The sequence below is a fragment of the Lissotriton vulgaris genome, chromosome 1_1, assembly GCF_964263255.1.
Source record: "Lissotriton vulgaris chromosome 1_1, aLisVul1.2, whole genome shotgun sequence".
NCBI lineage: Eukaryota > Metazoa > Chordata > Amphibia > Caudata > Salamandridae > Lissotriton > Lissotriton vulgaris.
In genome coordinates this window covers 1905490687-1905512101 of record NC_141685.1, presented here as the reverse complement: position 1 = coordinate 1905512101, position 21415 = coordinate 1905490687, and the positions used below count along the sequence as shown (strand labels likewise).

Sequence of the window (21415 nt, the reverse complement as noted above, 5' to 3'; positions counted from 1 at the left end):
ATTTACTTCCAACATAAGTGCATGCCAAGCAACTTTCCTGGATGTCTCAATTGAGATTACCAATGGCTGCCTGGAAACAGCATGATTTAGGAAACCTACTGCTGGGAACACGGTATTGCACGCTAAAAGCCACCATCCTCTGCATCTGATAAGGAGCATCCCTTATGGGGAAATGCTCAGAATCAGAAAGGGTTTGCAGTACCAAGGCACAGTGCAATGCAGCACAACACGCCAGTAAACTAAGGTTCCTGGCTAGAGGGTATAGCGAGAACACATTGGCAGCTGCCATACGCAAAGCTGATGCCCTTCCCCGTGCAACAGCACTGTTACACAAAAAATCCCAGTGTCCAACTCCCATGCCCACGCAGCAACCTATCAGACTAATATGGTCATTCAATAGCCAACATGGGGCACTAAGAAAGATAGTGAATAAACATTGGGATCTGGTGAGATGTGATCCCGTAATTGGTGAACTAATGCAGAGAAAGCCAGCAATTACTTACAGAAGGGCTTATTCCTTACAGGATGCTCTAGTTAAATCTAGCCCAGAACTGGAACCAACTAAGGATTGGCTAGCAAGCAGTAGAGGCTTCAGGAAATGCTCTACGTGTAAAGCTTGTTCACATGGGGTAAATAGAACGGAATATCTCACCCCTTTCTCAGCAGTCCCATGCAAAATCAACAAAAAACTAACCTGCAAGAGTGAATTTGCAGTATATGTGTTGGAGTGCCCGTGTGGCTTAAGATATGTGGGCAGCTCAAAATTACAAGTCCACAAACGAGTATTCTAACACTTGAGGGCTATCAATACCAGTGATTCTTCTTATCCAGTGGCTAGACACTTCAAGGAATATCACAACAACAACAGTGCTCTCCTGAAGTACTATGCCATTGACTCAGTGGGCCCTCTAAGAAGAGGAGGTGACAGGGATGCTGCACTTAGAACTTCAGAAACAAGATATATTTTGATGTTGGATAGCAAAACACATCAGGGACTTAATGCCTCAGAAGATTTTTATACCTGTCTCTAGGGTAAGAAATTCCCCAAACATTCCATTGAGCAATCTGAATGTTGTTAGGTTTATGGTGTTACTGTCATCTTTCAACACTTTCTTGCAAGCAAATGAAATTTATGTAATACCATCTATTTTTGCTGCAAGATTCTGGTTGGTTTTGTGTTTGAACCATTCGTATATCTGAAAAAATCGCCACTATCTGTGTTTGGATGACAGACTGGGACCAGCCTGATTAACATCCCATTTGCAAACACAAATCTATGCATTTTTTAAATCTATGTTTTAACATAGTTTTAATTTGACATAAAAAGACATTTTACCCCCAAAAAATTAACTAGTATTTGGCAGGTGCTTTTAAAGATGATATATTTCATTGATCACATACCCTACCTTTTACTATACACATCATCAAGACACTATTTGCACTTTATTTTTTCACTTACTTATTTATTTTGGTGTCATAATATAGGATGCAAAGCTACAAAATTGGGCATATACATAATGTATTTTTCAGGTTGAATCATTGCATGATGGCCACTGGATTAGATGTTGGTTGACAGTTTTAACATTTAATATTCAACTAGACATTGTGTACATCTTAACAGTATTGATTTAAATTTATTCTTTTATATATAAAGAATTGGATTTTAGGCCGGTTTTTAGGACATGCCGAGTGTTTTTTGTATATTTTATATATTTTATATATATATTATACATTTATAGCTAAATTAATTAAATTATTTATTTTGCTATTTTTGCACTAATCTATGTTACTTTATGTAACTGAATTTAGTTTGGGCATGTACCAATTAACAAAAGTTGCAGTTTGGTTCATGACAGTTTGTCCTTTATGTGAAATTTTACCGTTATGGGGATTTATCCCAATACTTTTTGCCCGTTGCACAGGAAAAATGTCAGTATTTTTACTATGTTTATTGTGCATCCCAATGGCACCCAATGAAAATGTTGTATTCACTAGCACTTTAAAATTCTGCCGCCGCCCCCTAAGGCGCCATGTGGCCAAGGCCTCTGGTAGGCCGAAACGTTATGCTGTCTGTTGCGGATAAAATCACTCACAGAAATCTGGGTCTCCTGTTTCTTGGCGGTACTGCGACTGGATTTGAGTCTGTTTGCTGTTTGTGGAAATCTGTGTTTATATATATATATATATATATATATATATATATATATATATATATATATATATATATATATATATATATATATATATATATATGGTGTATATATATATATATGTATATATGTAGCAATGCGATGCGCACCTTGAAGACCCTTTCCTGGATCATCCTCCTTCGCTGGGCCAGGGCATTGATTCTCCTCCTCCGAACAAGCACGTAGGGGGAAGCCTATTTTGGTTGACTAACAGGGTTTCCAGGGTCATTTTTAAAGGGTTACCGATTGTCAGCACCTGCCAGAATGTTGTTTTTTTTTTTCTCATTCAAATAACTTTACCTCCAGTTTGAGATTCCCCTTTTTTAGCTCATGCTAAATAGCGATTTTTGAGTGTTTCGGTATTTGCGATTTTTGTTGCATTCCGTTGCAATTCTTTATTAGCGATTCGGTATTTCCGGGGGCCTGCTTTAGTTTTCGTTATTTACGAATGACTGGATAGCGATTCGGTAAAATACCGAGGATATTTTTTTTGCGATTCTTTATTATTTACCGATTTGTGTTGATGCATTGCATTTTGGGTTTTTGCGGTCGGTATCGGCCTGTTTTACTGATTCGCTATTTTACCGGGAGGTATTTTGCTTGATGCATCTGCCTGTTAGTGGTGCTATTTAACTGTCAGAAATGCATGCTTACTTCTCCTTGTAATGTATATTTAAGACACACTTAAATGCCCACAATTTTGATGAGAGTTCCTGTTTATGTTGTGCTTTTCAGAAGGTAACAGCAGTAAGAAGAGTGAATGCTGGACCATCTGAAGCAGAATGGTCATAAGATACTCAATCAATATCAAAAGCCGTCACAATCCTTTAAAGCTTACATAAACACACCAAATGATGTTGGGTGTTATCTAGCAATTTTTTTGAGCAGTTTCAACTATATATATATATATATATGGTGTATATATATATATATATATATATGTATATATGTAGCAATGCGATGCGCACCTTGAAGACCCTTTCCTGGATCATCCTCCTTCGCTGGGCCAGGGCATTGATTCTCCTCCTCCGAACAAGCACGTAGGGGGAAGCCTATTTTGGTTGACTAACAGGGTTTCCAGGGTCATTTTTAAAGGGTTACCGATTGTCAGCACCTGCCAGAATGTTGTTTTTTTTTTTCTCATTCAAATAACTTTACCTCCAGTTTGAGATTCCCCTTTTTTAGCTCATGCTAAATAGCGATTTTTGAGTGTTTCGGTATTTGCGATTTTTGTTGCATTCCGTTGCAATTCTTTATTAGCGATTCGGTATTTCCGGGGGCCTGCTTTAGTTTTCGTTATTTACGAATGACTGGATAGCGATTCGGTAAAATACCGAGGATATTTTTTTTGCGATTCTTTATTATTTACCGATTTGTGTTGATGCATTGCATTTTGGGTTTTTGCGGTCAGTATCGGCCTGTTTTACTGATTCGCTATTTTACCGGGAGGTATTTTGCTTGATGCATCTGCCTGTTAGTTGGTGCTATTTAACTGTCAGAAATGCATGCTTACTTCTCCTTGTAATGTATATTTAAGACACACTTAAATGCCCACAATTTTGACGAGAGTTCCTGTTTATGTTGTGCTTTTCAGAAGGTAACAGCAGTAAGAAGAGTGAATGCTGGACCATCTGAAGCAGAATGGTCATAAGATACTCAATCAATATCAAAAGCCGTCACAATCCTTTAAAGCTTACATAAACACACCAAATGTTGTTGGGTGTTATCTAGCAATTTTTTTTATCAGTTTCAACTATGTCGTATCAATTTATAAACAGCACAATCTCCTTTATGTGTTCCACAATATTTAGCTATATGTTAACCATTACTTTTACACTGTTATTATGTATTTGGACAAATGAGAAAAACATATCTACAATCATAATGCCACTTTTTTGCAGATATTGATGAATGTGCTGAAGGGCGCCATTATTGTCGTGAAAACACCATCTGTGTAAATACACCAGGATCATTCATGTGCATTTGCAAAACTGGCTTCATCCGAATTGACGATTATTCTTGCACAGGTAAGAACTAGCTCTATGGTTATACAGTATATTAACATCTGGACATACATACAACAAAGTAGCATTAACATTTTATCATTCAATACCTGGCCCTTCTTGAGCTGGTCTAGTAGTTTGCTTCAGATTTCCTGTTGTCACTCCAAAGTCAAACATAATATTATTGTCTTCCTAGAGCTTGGTGAGCTCCTCTTTGTAAATTGTTCTCATCTCCGTGCAGGAGCTGCCTTCTGTTTTCGTCTCATTGCCTTCCCTTCATTGATACAGATTAACTGTCTCATCTCTTAAGGAGGGCACCCATTCTCTCCTCCTCTTTGAAATGTAACACTATAGCTTTTTTAAATAAATTCATTAAAGCATACAATTGCAGATGTCCACCTCAATAAATTGAAGTATCCTCACTGGTTCAAAGTCCCCAAGTCCATAAAAACATAAGTTAGAGGCTTTGTCTATCATATGCATTCTTCTTTCTCTCCTACCAACAAGTACCTTCAGTGCAATGTGCCTAAAACAATGTTGAAACATATTTAATATAGCAGACAGAGATGTTTCTAGACAATGTCCTGATATTATTTACTTATGTCAATGTTATATTCCCTTCTGTTTCCAGCCAAAGGAACCTCCCCAACAAAACAATATTCTTGAAACTGGACTTTAATGCGGGTTCGATGACTCGATGTGTGCCAGTGTGCTCCCCCTCAAGTAGTCCTTTGTCCCCATTACAAAACAAAAAAAGTGCAAAGTATGCAGACTTGGTCAGTTGGTGCTGCAGAAAGCATAGTGTGGAAAATAAGAGGAGTAGTTAATCAGCCAGTACATGTTTCTGAGCTGCATCTCAAGGAATCACCGTGTACCGTTGATGCAGTCAAACATTACATCCATTTTGAAGGGGTGTGCAAAGGCTCTCCACAGTTACTGTAAGCACGTCTGTCTGTGTTGCCACCAGGGTGCACTTAGCCTGCTTGTGAGGAGGGTATTCTCAGTGTGCCCATCACTGGGTTCCCTCTATTTATGATGCTTAGTGTTACTTCCAATATCCATTCTGAAGGGTGGGGCTCACTTTAGGTATATGCCACATCCTTTGTGTCCAACAGTTATTGTGCCCCTCCAGAGATGTTTTGTCTATGTGTGATCTGTAATAAGCAGTGGTATTTCCTCTTTGTTAACATGTGCACCACTCACAAAAGTGAGAGAACATCCAGTTTACATTACATTGTAATTTACTTTGGGCATGCACAATGGATATTACAAAGTCACCAGCACAAATAATTCACAAACAATGTAAAATGGCCATAGGAGTGCACAAACAATTGCAAATGCATATGGGATTCTATGAAAAGCACAAGGGTCACCAATTTGATCCTTGATTTTGCTGAGATTTTTGTCTCCTCTTCTGTTTGATATTCCACTTGTAGGTACTTGGGTTACTGAATGAAGGGGCTGATCCCCTACTCAAGCAGCAACAAATTAGGTAGGCCTGTGGTGTTGCAAGTTATGTGTGAGATAAAATTGGTCTACATGTTTCAACCACTTATATATAATTATAGGGTTTTCGTCAGGACCAGTGATGGTAGCCCAGGGGGTATACACTCGCTAAGGTGTACCCTGCCATTTACTACATGAAAAAAACCACTAGCAACTCACAGTGGTGGTGAATATGTTCTTTTCCCGGATTCCTAGAAAAGAAAGCTTGAAGCGCTAGGATAGCAAGCCTCATGGGCGTCAGGGTTGCAAAAACAAGATCCTGTCACGATTTGGGTGCATCAATTCAGGCTGCTTGGCCTATCGTGCAAACCTCCTCGGCACCCAGTGTGCGACCCCACAGGCCTACCTAATTCGGCAGGGTGTCCAACTAATAATTTTTACTGTTGCTCAGTCACTCCAGAATACAGTTTTTTATAGTGAGTACTCAACTGGACAACTTTTAATCACCATTTGTTTCACTTACACAAAAATTCCCAAAACAAACCTGCTCCACTGCAGTCAGGTGTCGCAGCACACCCGAATTGCACTCGCCTATCCGGGTGGAGCCCCGATGATGAAGCATGCCACCAACTAGGTTGGTGAGTGAGGGGTCTTCTAACAAAGGATGTTGTTATGTCCTTGCAGCACAGAACAGGAGGTCAGTCCGCTGACCCTTTTTTTCAGAGTTTTATATAGTGCAAACTTGACCCGAAGGTATCAGGTATCAAAGCAATATACATGAGCACCAGTTGCATTACACAAGGACACATTCATTCATTTTTGTTAGGCATGGGGAGATTAAGAGATTTTCCCAGAATCACAGGATGTTGAGCGTCGTTGCTGAGACACGAAACTGGTTCCCCAGATTTTAGGTTGACTGCCCTAGCCATTAGGCCACATCCTCTCCTGACCCTTGGAGTCACTTCAGCCTGGGATGAACTATGCAGGTCTTGCTGTCCTTCTTAGCAAGCATGGCAGCAAAGCAGCAGTCCGTTTTGCAGCAAAGTAACACAGCAGTCCTCCTTCTGTAGTATTCACAGGTCCAGAGGTGTACTGAAGAGTTGGGCCGGATGGTCCAACATGTATATTTATTGCGAGTTTTGAAGTAGGAGAAACTTCTAGTGGTTTCCATTCCCAGAGGAGCCTGGAATTTCCTGCCTCACTGCCCTGTCCCCAGCTTGTCTGAGGACACTAATGACTATTGTCAAAACCCTTTGTGAGTGTGCTTGACAGATCCTTTGTGATGCGCAAGTGTGATAGGTGACAGCTCCTTCACTCGTCAAGTCACAGATGGCCCAACCTGCCAACATCTATTCCTCCATTGTCTCAGTGTCTGGGAGCAATACACAAAGACCAACTGCCAGCTACACCTAGTTATGAGGCCCACGAAACAGGCTGCCAGCACCAAAGGTTTGGGAGAAGAAAATGCCAGCTTTCTAAAAGTGGGTTTTCAGAATTGTAACTTAAAATCTGACTTTGCAAATAAAGAGGATTTTAAATTACCATTCTTTAGACACCAAACTCAATATTTCTACCTACTCCCAATTGAAAGTCAGCACTTATTAATTGTAATAAGTTAACTCAATTACTGTTGGACACAAAGGATGTGGCATATACCTAAAGTGAGCCCCACCCTTCAGAATGGATATTGGAAGTAACACTAAGCATCATAAATAGAGGGAACCCAGTGATGGGCACACTGAGAATTCCCTCCTCAGGCCTTGCGATAGTGAAAAACGAATGTAGGTGTTTTTCACTACCAAGAGATGTAAAAATGTAAAATACATGTCCATTTATTTAAATAACAACACAATACACCCTGGTGCTTTCCAGGGGAGGGAACTAGAGGCTACGAGATATTCAGGATGAGATGGCCTCCAACCTATAATGCACACACAAAAAGAAGCTACCCTGAATGGAATTGTTGTTTTGAGGCTAGTTACTAAAAAATGAGAAGCACTAAGCCCTAATTAGTGGGGTGCTGGGCATCTCAAAAAATGTAAAGGACTGTCCTCACACACCACCCGGTGTCATGCTTCATCATTGGCAGTCCTCGCTCTCTAGAAACCACATTTGGTAGAGGGCGGGCCTACACCTGGAGACAGGGAGGCACTTCTAAGATCTAAGTGGGGGCCCATGAGAAAAGTGATTAGTAAAAACCAATGTAAAAACCAAAATACATTTATTCACTGGGTATTTACTTGGTATTAAAAGCTAAGTGTGTGGATTGGGGGAACTAGGTCCCTGTCACCACAGTGCTTGTCATTGTCAACATGTTTCTTCCAAATTGGCCCCAAAGGGCCCATCGTATTCATCAGGACGAAAGAACTAGGCCTCCTCTCTCACAAAATATTATCAGATGTTCCCAATGTGTAGGGTGCCCTGTGTCATCCTCTAACTAATTGGTATTTATGAACCTGTAAAACAAAAGTAAGATTCTTTCAGAATGATTTTTGAATGATGCACGGTTACATCAAGAAACAGGCATATATCATGTTTCTTTTTGTGAGTGTGAAACACATGTCACTGCAAACGTGAACACTTAAAACAATGAATTTTATACATTAAGTGAGACCAGCTCACATTCTTACCTCAAGGGAGGGTCCAAACTGCCCCATGGAAAGGGAGTAAGAGGGACCCCTGTAGCCATACTCTAAAAGGAATGGTAATTAAGGGAGGTAAATAATTACACATGCCAACCATTCAATATCAAGGTGTGCACTCCATAGTGAAATGGTCAAGGATTTTCATTCACACATCCAGCCACACTCTAACTGCCTCAGGGTACGTCCCTCGCCGTCCAGCTAGACGTGTCTGCTTCTCTTTGCCAATGGTTGCTGAGTGGAGTTTGACCGTCGCATTTTATAGGTCATTGTAATCTGCCAAAATGGCCCATTAGCAAGTCACATGTTCAATTAAGTGGTTAATTGCATTCCAAATCCAGCGTCCTATCCCCAGCCTGGTTTCTACATCTAAAGTAAGGGCTTAATTGAAGCATGGCTGTTGCGTGTAGCGTAGCCACCATGAGAGAGACATAATTGGTTGTCGGTGGCCACACGTGCGGTCTTCCCGGTGTCCCAAATGGAAATGCCTGGGGGCTGTGTTGTGTTGCGGCGCTCGCTGGCAGAAATGATTGTTATTCCAGCCTTATGCGTGTGTGCCTGGTGATAAATATCAATGAATGAATAAAGTTTTATAACGTGCAACTTAGCCCAAGGGCATCAAGGCGCCTAAAGGATGGTAAATACTCTTCACCCTACCCTATTGGCTGTTTAGGGTCTACAACGGGGGTGTCTTATATGAATTAAAAAAGAAGGCTTAGGCCTGTCAAAAGGTTTGTTGTGCCAGATCAAAATGACAGTTTAAAACGGCACGTACAGGCTGTAATGGCAGGCCTGGGAACTGTTTAAAATGGCTACGTAAGTGGGTGGCAGGCCTGGGACATGTTTCAAATGGCAACTTAAGTGAGTGGCACAATAAATGCTGCAAGATCACTAGTAGCATTTAATTTACAGGCCCCGGGTACATGTAGTACCACATTACCAGGGACGTACAAGTAATTTATATGTGCCAGTCGGGTGTAAGTCATTTCTAACATGTTTTCAGGAGAGAGGAAAAGCCCTTGAGCTCTGGTTAACAGTGACATAGTGCACAGGGTCATAATATCCAACAAAAAACGGTTAAATAAACAGGAGGGAGGGGAAGGCAAAAACTATGGAAATAACCCTGCAGAGAGGGCCAAGTCCAACAGCACCCCATATTCATAAAAGACCTGTTATCCTTAGGGTGGTCTTTTTAAGATGTGAGTCCAGCCACTCACCTGAAATCCAGGATCGTCTGCAGGGGTGAGGACTGTTCCTCAAGCCGCCCTGAACATCTCTCAGTGCCACTGATGAAAACAGGAGCCCTGGCACATGTCCAGAGAGGGAATGGGATAGGGCTGAGAAGCAAAGACAGAGAGAGACTGCTACTTTCCGCTTCCTGAGGCCGGCCAAGATCCAAGTTCTGGTAATGCAGAGGCAACACTTGTTTAACCTAGGGACAAATCATGATAATTAATTGACTACCAATCCAAGTATCCTCTCCCAGTAACTTATATAGTCTTGATTACTTCTTTGACAATTTACCTCTGTTTGTGTAGTGGTGTATTTGGTAATGGTGTATTCAGTAAAGGAGTGTTTTTGTAAGCCAACTATGGAACAAATAACTGGCTCTCCGAAACACAATGCATTCAACATGTATTAGAATTCAATGCCCATAACGTGCTTTGCACTCAGAATACTCCTAATGATTTCAACTCTCACACTCAACTGTTAAACACCACAGGGTTAGGAGTCTGTTAGTTCAAGGGAAATTAGAAATCAGATGCCCGATTAGGTTAATGATTAATCTCAGGGGAAATTAGAATCAAATGTCTGAGCAGGTTAATGGTTAAGTTCAGTATCCAATAGCACCCTGAAACTCTGCCCGAAGAACTGATGCAAAACGTCAGTAAGAAATATCGAGCAACTTAGAGTTACAGTGTTAAACAGGATTAGTTATGAACCAAAATCAGGACATGAAATCAAGTACCAAAGAGTTAAATTTCTCCAAATACTGGATGCTGCGTTCTGAACACGCAGCACAGTCTCAAGTAACTGCCAAAAAATAAATGAACACTTAGCTCCTCTGCTTCAATATCCTTGTCTGATCTACTCCCTTCGTTCTGAGCCGGCTCGAAGAATGAAGAGGGAAATCCCTTGAGGAAACCTGATGAAGCGATGAGTAGGCGAGGCCAGGGAAGCGCCAACATCGCAGCCGGGAAACTCAAAGGAAGCCGAGCAACACGTGCAAGTTGGTCCTGGCTATTTAAGGCCAATCCCAGGGCATTGCCTGGTACATTACAACAATGTGCTCAGCAACGTCATTGAACACGTGTACAGCTAGCAGGGAAGTCCGCGTTGCCTTAGAAAAGGCAAGCCTCTACTGATGAGTGCCCCTCCTCGCGCTCATCGGTCTCGTCCATTCCTCCCTTAAAACAACAATGATCACCAACGCAAAGCAGCACAGCGGTCGGCATTCCAACACTACAACTGTCACAACAAGCATTGGCAAGGTGCACCAATACAGCCAAGCAAAGCCAATTAGCACTGGCAAAACCTTTGATTAAATACATACATACTTTTTTTTAACACAAATCTGACTGACAGACAACAATGTGGCTAATATGAACACCATATGGATGTTGACAGACAATACACATTGTTCTGTTTCCTGTGGGGTGGGGATTGCTGTCAGGGGCTTCCCCCAACGTTTTGCCTGCTTACCTCCACTTTTTGCTGAATCATTTTGTTGGCCTTAGGACTCTGAGCATTTTACAACTGCTAACTAGTACTAAAGTGCATGTGCTTCTCCCCTGAACATGGTGACATTTGTATATGCCTGATAGGCATGTTTAGTTTACTTGTATGTCCCTTGTAAAGTGGTATACCTTATACCGAGGGACTCCAATCTAAATGCTACTCGTGGGCCTGCAGCACTGACGGTGCTATCCATGCAAGCAACCTTTCAAACCTGTCTCAGGCAAGCCATTGCAAGGCCTGTGTGTGCAATTTAGTGAACGTTTGACTTGGAGTTTAAAATCACTTGCCAAGCCTTAAACTCCTCGTTATTACACATAGGTCACCCCTAATGTAGGTCCTAGGCAGTCCTAAGAGCATGGTGCTGTGTAAGTAAAAGGAAGGACATGTACTTTTACGTTTCACGTCATGGTAGTGGCAAACAGCTGAATTTTGCGCTATGTGAGGCCTACACCTCTCATAGTCTAGCATTGAGAATTACTTCAAAAACTTTTAAGCTGTAATTCCTGATTAGAAAGCAGTAACCAAATCATGTTTCATATATTTGGAATGGTAATGAGAAATCCTACTAATTGTAAAGTTGGATTTGATGTTACTATTTTGAAATGCCTCTTTTAAAAAGTGACGTTAATGTGCTCTAAACTTTTCTCTGTGTGCCTGCAGCCTGTCTCCAATACAGGTCTGGGCTGGGTTACAGCTACACTGTGCATTCTCTCTAGACAGCCCGAAACACAAGAAGGGGAGGCTCTGCATTCTGAGCACTCTGAATTCTGGTAGGTCTTCCTGGAAATGGAGGAATGGGAGGGGCTAACACTTACACTTTAATAGGTAGTGTTGTGTCCACACACAAAACACTGATTCAACCCCCACTGATAGTTTGGCAGTCAGGGCTGGGCTGAAAGGGATCCTTCTGCACTTCAGAGAGTTGCTTTGAAGTCACCCCCTATATGAAAGGCACTTTTGGGTATCCATGCTGGGGATCTGACCCTACTAAATCAATTCACTTCTGGCCTACTGGACCTGGGATGGCCTCTACTGGATTATATACTGTTGTGCTGTAAGTATTGCCACTCTGCCTTGACTGACTATTCTGAGAGACTGCTTCTCTGCTTTGCAGAGCTGCTCTGCTGATGTCTGCTGGGTTGAGGACAAGGAATGGGTCCCTGTCACTATAACCTAGAGCAGAGGTCTTCAATCTGTGGGGCGCGACCCCCAGGGGGGTCGTGGAGTCCTTGGAAGGGGGTCGCAGATTCTGCCAGAGCATTCTGGTGGTGGGCTTATTGAGGGTGCTTACGGCGGAGGCCTAATTCACACCGAGGGGTGAAAAACATCAAAGCATCATTAACAAGTAAAAGTTCTTTTAAAGACCTGTGAAGCACTCGGGTGTAGCTGTGTCTGTGTCCCTGAAGCTGTTTCAGCCGGGCTCGCATACACGAGCTGGGGGGCCTGGGGGGAGGAGGCTGTAGTGTAGCCCTTTGAGTTCAATGGACGTTGCATGCCTGGAGCTGTGGGTCCTGTGACACGTCCCATAAATCATTGGTTCAAGTCCCAGGAGCCCTCATACCTGGTGCCTGTGTGGGAGAAATGTGCCTGAGAGTCTGTTCTTCATGGTGAGGTGTTGTTACAGCCTATCTGCCCCCTCCAACTCCCCCCCTGCCCCCAGAAGTGAGGCCCAGAGATGCCCTCCCATGAGCCGGAAAGAAGATGGAAGAAGGCGCAGAGAGATACTGACCACCACCCCCCCACATGAGAGAGGCACAGAAAAGATGGGTGGATTAATGATGGATGGATGAAAGGGTGGACTGATGAAGGACTGATGTAAGGATGAAGGATGGATGGATGTGTGAAAAGGTGGGTGGATGAATGATGAGTGGGTGGATGAAAGGGTGGATCGATGGATAAAAGGGTGGATGGATAAAGGATGGATGAAAGGATGAAAGGGTAGATGGATGAAGGATGGATGTATGGATGGATAAAAAGTTACATGGATGAATGATGGATGGATGGGTGTGTGAAAAGATGGATGGATGAATGATGGGTGAATGGATGATGAAAGGGTGGATGGATGAAGGATGTATGTATTATGTATAGATGGAAGGATGAATGGGTGGATGGGTGAAGGATAAATGTATGGACGGAAGGATGAAAGGGTGGGTGGATGGATGTATAGATGGATAAAAGGTGCATGGATGAATGATGCATGGATGGATGTGTGAAAAGGTGGGGGATGAATGATGAGTGGGTGGATGAAAGGGTGGATGGATGGATGAAAGGGTGGATGGATGAAGGATGGATGGAAGGATGAAGGATGGATGGATGTGTGAAAAGGTGGGTGGATGAATGATGAGTGGCTAGATGAAAGGGTCGATGGATGGATGAAAGGGTGGATGGATGAAGGATGGATGGAAGGACGAAAGGGTAGATGGATGAAGGATGGATGTATGGATGGATAAAAGGTTGCATGGATGAATGATGGATGGATGGATGAGGGAAAAGATGGGTGGACGAATGATGGGTGAATGGATGGATGAAAGGGTGGATGGATGAAGGATGGATGTATGGATGGAAGAATGAAAGGGTGGAAGGATGAAGGATGGATTGATGGAAGGATGAAAGGGTGGGTGGATGGATGAAGGATGGATGTATAGATAGATAAAAGGTTGCATGGATGAATGATGCATGAATGGATGTGTGAAAAGGTGGGGGGATGAATGATGGATGTATGGATGAAATGGTGAGTGGATGGGTGGATGTATGGATGAAAGGGTGGATGGATGAAGGATGGATGTATTAATGGAAGGATTAAAGGGTGGATGGATGGATGAAGAATGGATTTATAGATGAAAGGATGAAAGGGTGGATGGGTGAAGGATGGATGGATGTGTGAAAGTGTGGGTGGATGAATGATGGATGGATGGATGTGATGAGGTCTAACAGGCGCATTTATGGATGTCAAAAGTTGATGATGAGGAGTACGAGTTTCTAGAAACCTTTGTCGGAAGGGGATCCTTTCGCCTAAAAAGGTTTTACAAGGGGGTCTCGGCATCAAAAACTTTGAAGACCTCTCACCTAGAGTGATACCAAGGGCTTGCTGACTTACTGACTATTTTCTGAAATCTCAGGTACACAAAAGACTTCCTGCAATCCTGCTGGTGCAGCTGGACTCTGCCATCTGTGAGTCCTACCCTTGCCTGAGGTACTCCCTCCAGTCCTGGGCCTCAGAAGTGGGTTCTGCAGCTGATTTCTGCACAAACTGATGTATCACTCTGACTGTCTGAGAAATCCTGCTGCATCGCCCTTCGGCGCAGAGGCTGCTCAATAACAGCAGGTTCACAGTCTGCACGACTTGATTATGACGCTCTGCTCAACTCGATGACAATGCATTGCATTCACTTCAACGGAGATCGATGATGATGAGGGACACCCTTTGCACGGCTCGATGATGATGCAGTAAGCTGTCGACATTAACACTTACGCCACCCTCTGTATTTCTTCCACTGGACCTGCCTAGGTCCTGTAGCTGGCCTGCTCTCCATTGTGGTCGACCTGAACTTTGGATTTGTACCTGTCCCTAGCCACCTCAAGTAACCTTTTGACTGGTAGTGACTTCTAAGCAGTATTTTTGCATTTATTCTGTATAAATTCATATCTCGACTTTTACTCATTGGAATTTTGTTGTTTTGGTCTTGTTTTACTCAGGTAAATCTTCTCTATGTTTCTAAACCCGTGGAGAGTCTTTTTGTGGTGTATTCATTTTGTTAATGCGTGTACATGTGTTGCACAAATACTTTACACATTACCTCTTAAGTTAAGCCTGCCTGGTCTCGTGTTTTAGCACCACCAGTGTTCCAAGATATTGTAACTTTGCCCCATTCCTAAATCTTTTCTTAGCTCCTATTTATTATGTTTCTCAGACGAGTAGAAAATTCGGGATCAACTATCACTCCTGAGAAAGGTTTTGTAGTTGTATGCCAAGCACTAATGATGCCTTCTTTTAAGCCAAAGTACACTATTGATTTTCATTCACTCAGCTCAGTGTGTTCGACGAATATAACAGTAGAAATGCATGAACTATGAGCAACTGAAGAATAGAGCAGTGGTGAGTACCAATCAAAACTATTAAAAGACAATATAAAACCCTATTACAAACTAAATGAAAAGAGCTTACAATGGGAAAATAATATTTCATTCTGTACCCACTCAATCCACTGTAATACTACCCAGACATTTTGCATCTATTGCACACCCAATACAGTACTAAAGCCTCACAGTTATTGAAGTGGTGTTTTACAAAAGTACAATCAATCCAAACATAACTGACAAAGTTCCAACACCAGCCACAAAGACCACACCCAGAGACCAATATAAATCTGTGTAATGTCCACCTATCTAAAAGAACACATTAGACATGGAACTCAGGGGCATCTTATAAAGAACGGCATTAAAAATATTGCAGTTTTAGTGGCTGAAAACTGCTGCTAAAGTGGCGATAATGGGCTTGATAATATGCCATGGAGAATTCCAATAGAAGCCCATGTTCACACGTCTGAGCATACCCATCCCACTCAGGGTGACAAATGCAAAAACAACAGTTGATGGACAGAATGCAGAACAATGTCATACATTCACCCCAGTACAGAGATCTAGGCCTAAGTCCATCGTTTTTTTGCACTCCACACCACTCCAGTTCAGACATAGCCATATGCAAATCAGCCTTGACCCTGTGCCTCATGGGCACTGCCAAGCCATGTCTTTCCTGGACCTGGAATCAAGCATCCTCTTCAGCCAGGATAGCTTGACTCCAGTTGTGTAAATGCAAAAACAACAGCCCAGTTCAGACTTGGCCATATGTAAATCAGCTTTGACCCTGTGCCTCATGGGAACAGTCCAGCCCGAACTGCCAAGCCATGTCTTTCCTGGACCGGAAACAAGCATCCTAGGACCGGTTTCTGGCTATCCGCCATCTTCAGCCAGGATAGCTTGACTCTAGTGGTGTGGAGAGCATGTGATTCACGTCTGAGCATACCCATCTCACTTGGAGTAACAAATGCAAAAACTACAGTTGATGGACAGAATGCAGAACAATGTTATACATTCACCCCAGTACAGAGATCTCGGCCTAAATCCATCGTTTTTTTGCACTCCACACCACCCCAGTTCAGACATGGCCATATACTAATCAGCCTTGACCCTGTGACTCATGGGAATAGTCCAGCCCGAACAGCCAAGCCATGTCTTCGCATCTGAAGCTTCCCTTTCCTGGTCTGAGCACTGGAGCAAAGTAAAAGGAAACAGGAATGAGTTATTTTTAAATGTTCAAAGCGGCTACTGTTAACAATTGGAGGTACCAGACTAATTCACCTTAAGAATAAACCACTTGATCGTGTTCAATGCATGTGTAAACCGAGGCAGCCGTGACTGTCAATCGTTTCTATTGGCCTTCCCCAGCTCCCTGACCCCAGGACTGTTGCCGTCCTGGAGCTGCCTGCAGTATGCGGCATGCTTCTACGTGCAGCGCGGGGAAAAAGGCACCGCCCGACCAGGTTTATAGAATCCCGCCTCTGATCTTCTGACACGAGCGGGGCGCGCTGTGCACCACTTCCCGCTCTTTTTTATAGAATATAAATCAGGGACAGCGTTCAGGTTTGGTAAACGACTAACAACAGTGTTTCTGAGCTATATCTCAATTTCACTAGAATGGGTAGAATTATCAAAATAATGCGCTTTTCCATCGGTGAACAGTAAGTACAGAAAAGTGGTTACGTCGTGCTGCAAAAACGCTAATAATGTCTTGTCAAAATTGAACACTTTATATTATGCCTGGCTGGTACAAAGAATATAATACCGAGCGGCTCCCGCCGCCGCGCTTTCAGCTCCTCCATCTGCAGCGCAAAGACATTCGTTTTCAATCCTGAAGAGATTGTTTAACCCCATCCTCCTTTTCAAGGCGATGTTATTAGCGTCAGCAATAAATTTAAGTGCTTAAGATAACCGAATCCATTAAGTAAAAGTCCCGGTAGCGTCCCCCGTGCGGCGTATTAACTGGGTTTTAATTGGGTTTATTATCACTTTGGGAGATCTGACAATGAGACATTTCTGTCGATTTCCAGGACTATTCCCTAAGAGCTGTTTATTCTCTTGTAATACAGCGCCCATTGCCAAGTCTTCCCCTAGTCACTGCAATTACCCATTCAAATTGATTCTAGCTAGTAGTTATTATAAGCTGGCTGTCAATCTCGAAAACACCTCATGTTCATGAGGGACATATGTAGATGCTGTTTCAGCAATTCATATAGTATGAGAACGTCCAAAGGATAATTTTTGCACTCGAAAGCAATTACAATTGGAAATGAAAATGGCTGAGTACATATGTCCTATGACAGAAGAGAGTGAAGTGAAATAATAAAAGAAACAAGACTGATACAACAAGTGGCACCCATGCACACGGCTGTAAGCATAAACCCTGCTCTAGGTTTCATAGATGTAATCAAAAGGCCAACAGATCTGTGTTTAATTTTTTGTGTGAGATTTTGCTTCGTATCTTCTTTTGCTGACCATGTAGCAGTGTATTAAAAAAAACTTACAGATAAACCCAGACATTCTGGGGACTACTAACAAAGGCTTTAGTTTCTGGAATACAAAAAGAAGAACTATCACAATCGGGCGAGTTCCCCCAGATCTACTGGGGTCACATTTCTGAAAAGCCTGGTGCAGGTTGTTAGTTCAATGCATGAACATTCAGAAATCCAGTTGGACTTCGACCCATACACAACCCACTAAGCAATACTGTGTCAGTGGTATTTTGTGGTCCTGATTGGTCCCTGCAGATGAGTTCAAGGAAACAGCGGAACTGCAAAGACTCTCTTTTGTTAATGAATAACATACTAAAAGATAACACTAAAAAAAACAGGGTAAAACTTTGAAATGTTTATTTTTAAAACCCAAGTTTACTGCATAAAGTATGAATCTTAACCACACAAAACGAGAAAATAATGCAGCAATGCATAACATGGCGGCAAATACAATATCAGTGGTCTGTTCCTAGCTTCCTAATCAATCAATCAATCAGTGACACTTATAAAGCGCGCTACATACCCGTAGGGTCTCAAGGCGCTGGGGGGGGGGGGGGGGTGCCGCTACTGCTCGAACAGCCAGGTCTTCAGCTTCTTCCTGAAGGAGAGGTGGTCTTGGGTCAGGCGCAGGTCGGACGGGAGGGAGTTCCAGGTCTTGGCGGCCAGGTAGGAGAAGGACCTTCCTCCTGTAGTCGTTCTTCGGATGCGGGGGACGGCGGCGAGGGCGTGGTTGGCTGATCGGAGGTGGCGTTTGGGAGCGTAGAAGTTGACTCGGCTGTTGAGGTAGCTCGGGCCTTGGTCGTGTAGGGCTTTGTGTGCGTGGGTGAGGAGGCGGAAGGTGATTCTCTTGTTGACGGGGAGCCAGTGAAGGTCTCTCAGATGTCCGGAGATGTGGCTGGATCGTGGGATGTCGAGGATGAGTCTGGCTGAGGCGTTTTGGATCCGCTGGAGTCTCTTCTGGAGCTTGACGGTGGTCCCGGCGTAGAGGGCGTTGCCGTAGTCCAGTCGGCTGGTGACGAGGGCCTGGGTGACGGTCTTCCTGGTCTCTGTGGGGATCCACCAGAAGATCTTCCGTAGCATGCGTAGGATGTTGAAGCACGCCGAGGAGACGCTGTTGACTTGCCTGGTCATGGAGAGGGAGGAGTCCAGGATGAAGCCCAGGTTTCGTGCATGGTCTGTCGGTTTGGGTGCGGTGCCCAGGGCGGGAGGCCACCATGAGTCGTCCCAGGCGGAGGGTGAGGAGCCCAGGATGAGGACCTCCGTCTTGTCCGAGTTCAGTTTCAGGCGGCTGGTCGTCATCCACTCGGCTACCTCTTTCATCCCTTCGTGCAGGTTGGCTCTGGCGGCGGCGGGGTCGTTGGTCAGGGAGAGGATCAGCTGGGTGTCGTCGGCGTAGGAGATTATGCTGAGGTGGTGTTTGCGTACGATGGCCGCGAGGGGGCTCATGTAGACGTTGAAGAGGGTGGGGCTCAGGGATGATCCTTGGGGGACGCCGCAGATGACTTCGGAGGCCTCTGACTTGTACGGTGGTAGGCGGACTCTCTGTGTTCTTCCGTCGAGGAAGGAGATGATCCATTCCAGCGCCTTGTCCTGGATTCCGATGTTGCTGAGGCGCCGTACTAGGGTGCGGTGGCAGACCGTGTCGAATGCCGCGGAGAGGTCTAGGAGGATGAGGGCCGCTGTTTCTCCATTGTCCATCAGGGCTCGGATGTCATCGGTGGCGGCGATGAGGGCGGTCTCGGTGCTGTGTTTGGCTCGGAAGCCGGACTGTGAGGGGTCGAGGGATCCGTTCGTCTCGAGGAAGGCGGCCATCTGCTTGTTGACGGTCTTCTCGATGACTTTGGCTGGAAACGGGAGAAGCGAGATGGGACGGTAATTCTTGAGGTCGGTGGGGTCCGCTGTTGGTTTCTTGAGTAGAGCGCTGAGTTCGGCGTGTTTCCAGCTTTCAGGGAAGATGGCGGTGTCGAAGGAGGTGTTGATGATGTCTCGCAAGGTGGGGTGCGATGACAGCGTCGGCCTTGTTGAAGACGTGGTGAGGGCAGGGGTCGGTCGGTGATCCGGAGTGGATGGAGTTCATCGTGCGGATGGTGTCTTCGGTGCTGATCGGGGTCCAGGCGTGGAGGGTGGTGGTGGGGGGGGGTGGCTGGTCGGTCGTGGTGTGCGTTGGTTGGTTGTTGAAACTGCTGTGTATGTCCGTGATCTTGTTGTGGAAGTATGAGGCGAGGGAGTTGCAGAGGTCTTGCGATGGGGTGATGTTGTTGTTTCCTGCGCTGGGGTTGGAAAGCTCTTTCACGATGTTGAAGAGTTCCTTGCAGTTGTGTGCGTTGTTGTCCAACCGGTCCTTGAATGCTGTTTTCTTGGCGGTGCGGATCAGCTGGTGGTGTTTCCGGGTGGCAAGTTTGTAGGAGGTCCTGTTGTCCGGTGTCGGTTCCCTTTTCCAGACTTTCTCGAGGGCTCGGCAGTTCTTCTTGGAGCTCTTGAGTTCGTCGGTGAACCATGGGGCCTTCTTGCTGCCGGGTCTGCTAGGCGGGGTCCTCAGCGGGGCGAGTTCGTCCGCGCAGTTGCTGATCCACTTCGTGAGGTTGTCGGCGGCCTGGCTGGGGTTCGCTGAGCTGGCAAGAGGGTGTTGGCTCAGGGAGGTGGCGAGCTGGTCTGCTGTGATCTTGTTCCAGCTTCTGCGGGCGGTCTGTTGCTGGTGTTGGTGGGTCGTCGTTCTCTTGAAGGTGAAGTGGACGCAGCTGTGGTCCGTCCATTGAAGCTCTGTGGCGTGGCTGAAGTCGATGTCTGTGCTGGATGAGAAGACGGCGTCGAGTGTGTGTCCGGCGAGGTGGGTGGGGGTGGACACCAGTTGCTTGAGTCCCAGGTTGGCGAGGTTGTCGAGCAGGGTGCTGGTGTTGTGGTCGTTGTTGTTCTCCAGATGGAAGTTGAGGTCTCCCAGGAGGATGTAGTCAGCGGAGGGGAGGGCATGCGGGCTGACGAAGTCGGCGATGTCCTCGCTGAATTGCGTGCGTGGTCCAGGGGGTCGGTAGATCAGGGTGCCTCTGAGGGTGGTGTTCGGGTTGGTGTGGATCTGGAAATGCAGGTGTTCGGCGCTGGTCAGGGTGTTGTCGGTGCTGGTCGTGAGACGGATGGTGTTCCTGTGGATGATGGCGATGCCTCCTCCCATCTGGTTGGCGTTTCGGTCCCTCCGGACGATCTTGTAGCCCTCTGGGATAGCGATGGCGATGTCGGGAGCTGAAGAGGCGTTCATCCAGGTCTCCGTGAGGAAGGCAACGTCAGGGGCTGTGGCGTCTAGGAGGTTCCAGAGTTCGATGGCGTGTCTGTGGATGGAGCGGGTGTTGAGCAGGATGCACTTGAGGTGGGTGCTGCTGGAGTTCGACTTGGCGGGTGCTGGTGCGGGGCTGGTCTGGATGCAGGAGAACTTGCAGGCGTGGCAGCTGAAAGGTCCGTGGGTGCGTCTTGGAGTGGCTTGGTGGCATTCTGGGAGTCGGCCGGTGTTGAGAGCGATGAGGGTGGCGGCTGAGTACGTCAGGCGGGTAGGTCGAGGTCTTCGAGGTCCAGGGGTCCTGGCGCTGGGCGCGGTCCGGTCGCGGACGGGCGCAGACGGGCTTACCTTTGGCGCGCCTTCGGCGCACAATCGGCGCGCCCGCTGCGCGTGACCGCTGCGCGTTCGCACGGTCGCCATTTAAGGCGAAGTGCGCGGGTGGGCGGAGCAGCTGGGAGGCAGGAGCGGGGAGGGTTACAGAAGGCAAAAAGGGGCGGGGACAAGCGGCGGTGGCGGGAAGGGAGGGCGGGGGGCGTCAAGGTAGGCGGACAACAAGGAAGGA

At 45.3% G+C, this 21415-nt stretch overlaps 1 protein-coding gene across 1 annotated transcript in view; it reads left to right on the top strand.

The window, feature by feature from the left end:
- Positions 1-21415, top strand: part of NELL2 (neural EGFL like 2) — a 1025546-nt gene that overhangs the window by 676282 nt on the left and 327849 nt on the right. The window contains exon 13 of the mRNA XM_086919530.1: positions 4091-4216. Within this exon, the coding sequence (XP_086775656.1) occupies positions 4091-4216 (126 nt within the window). The remainder of the gene's footprint in view (positions 1-4090; positions 4217-21415) is intronic.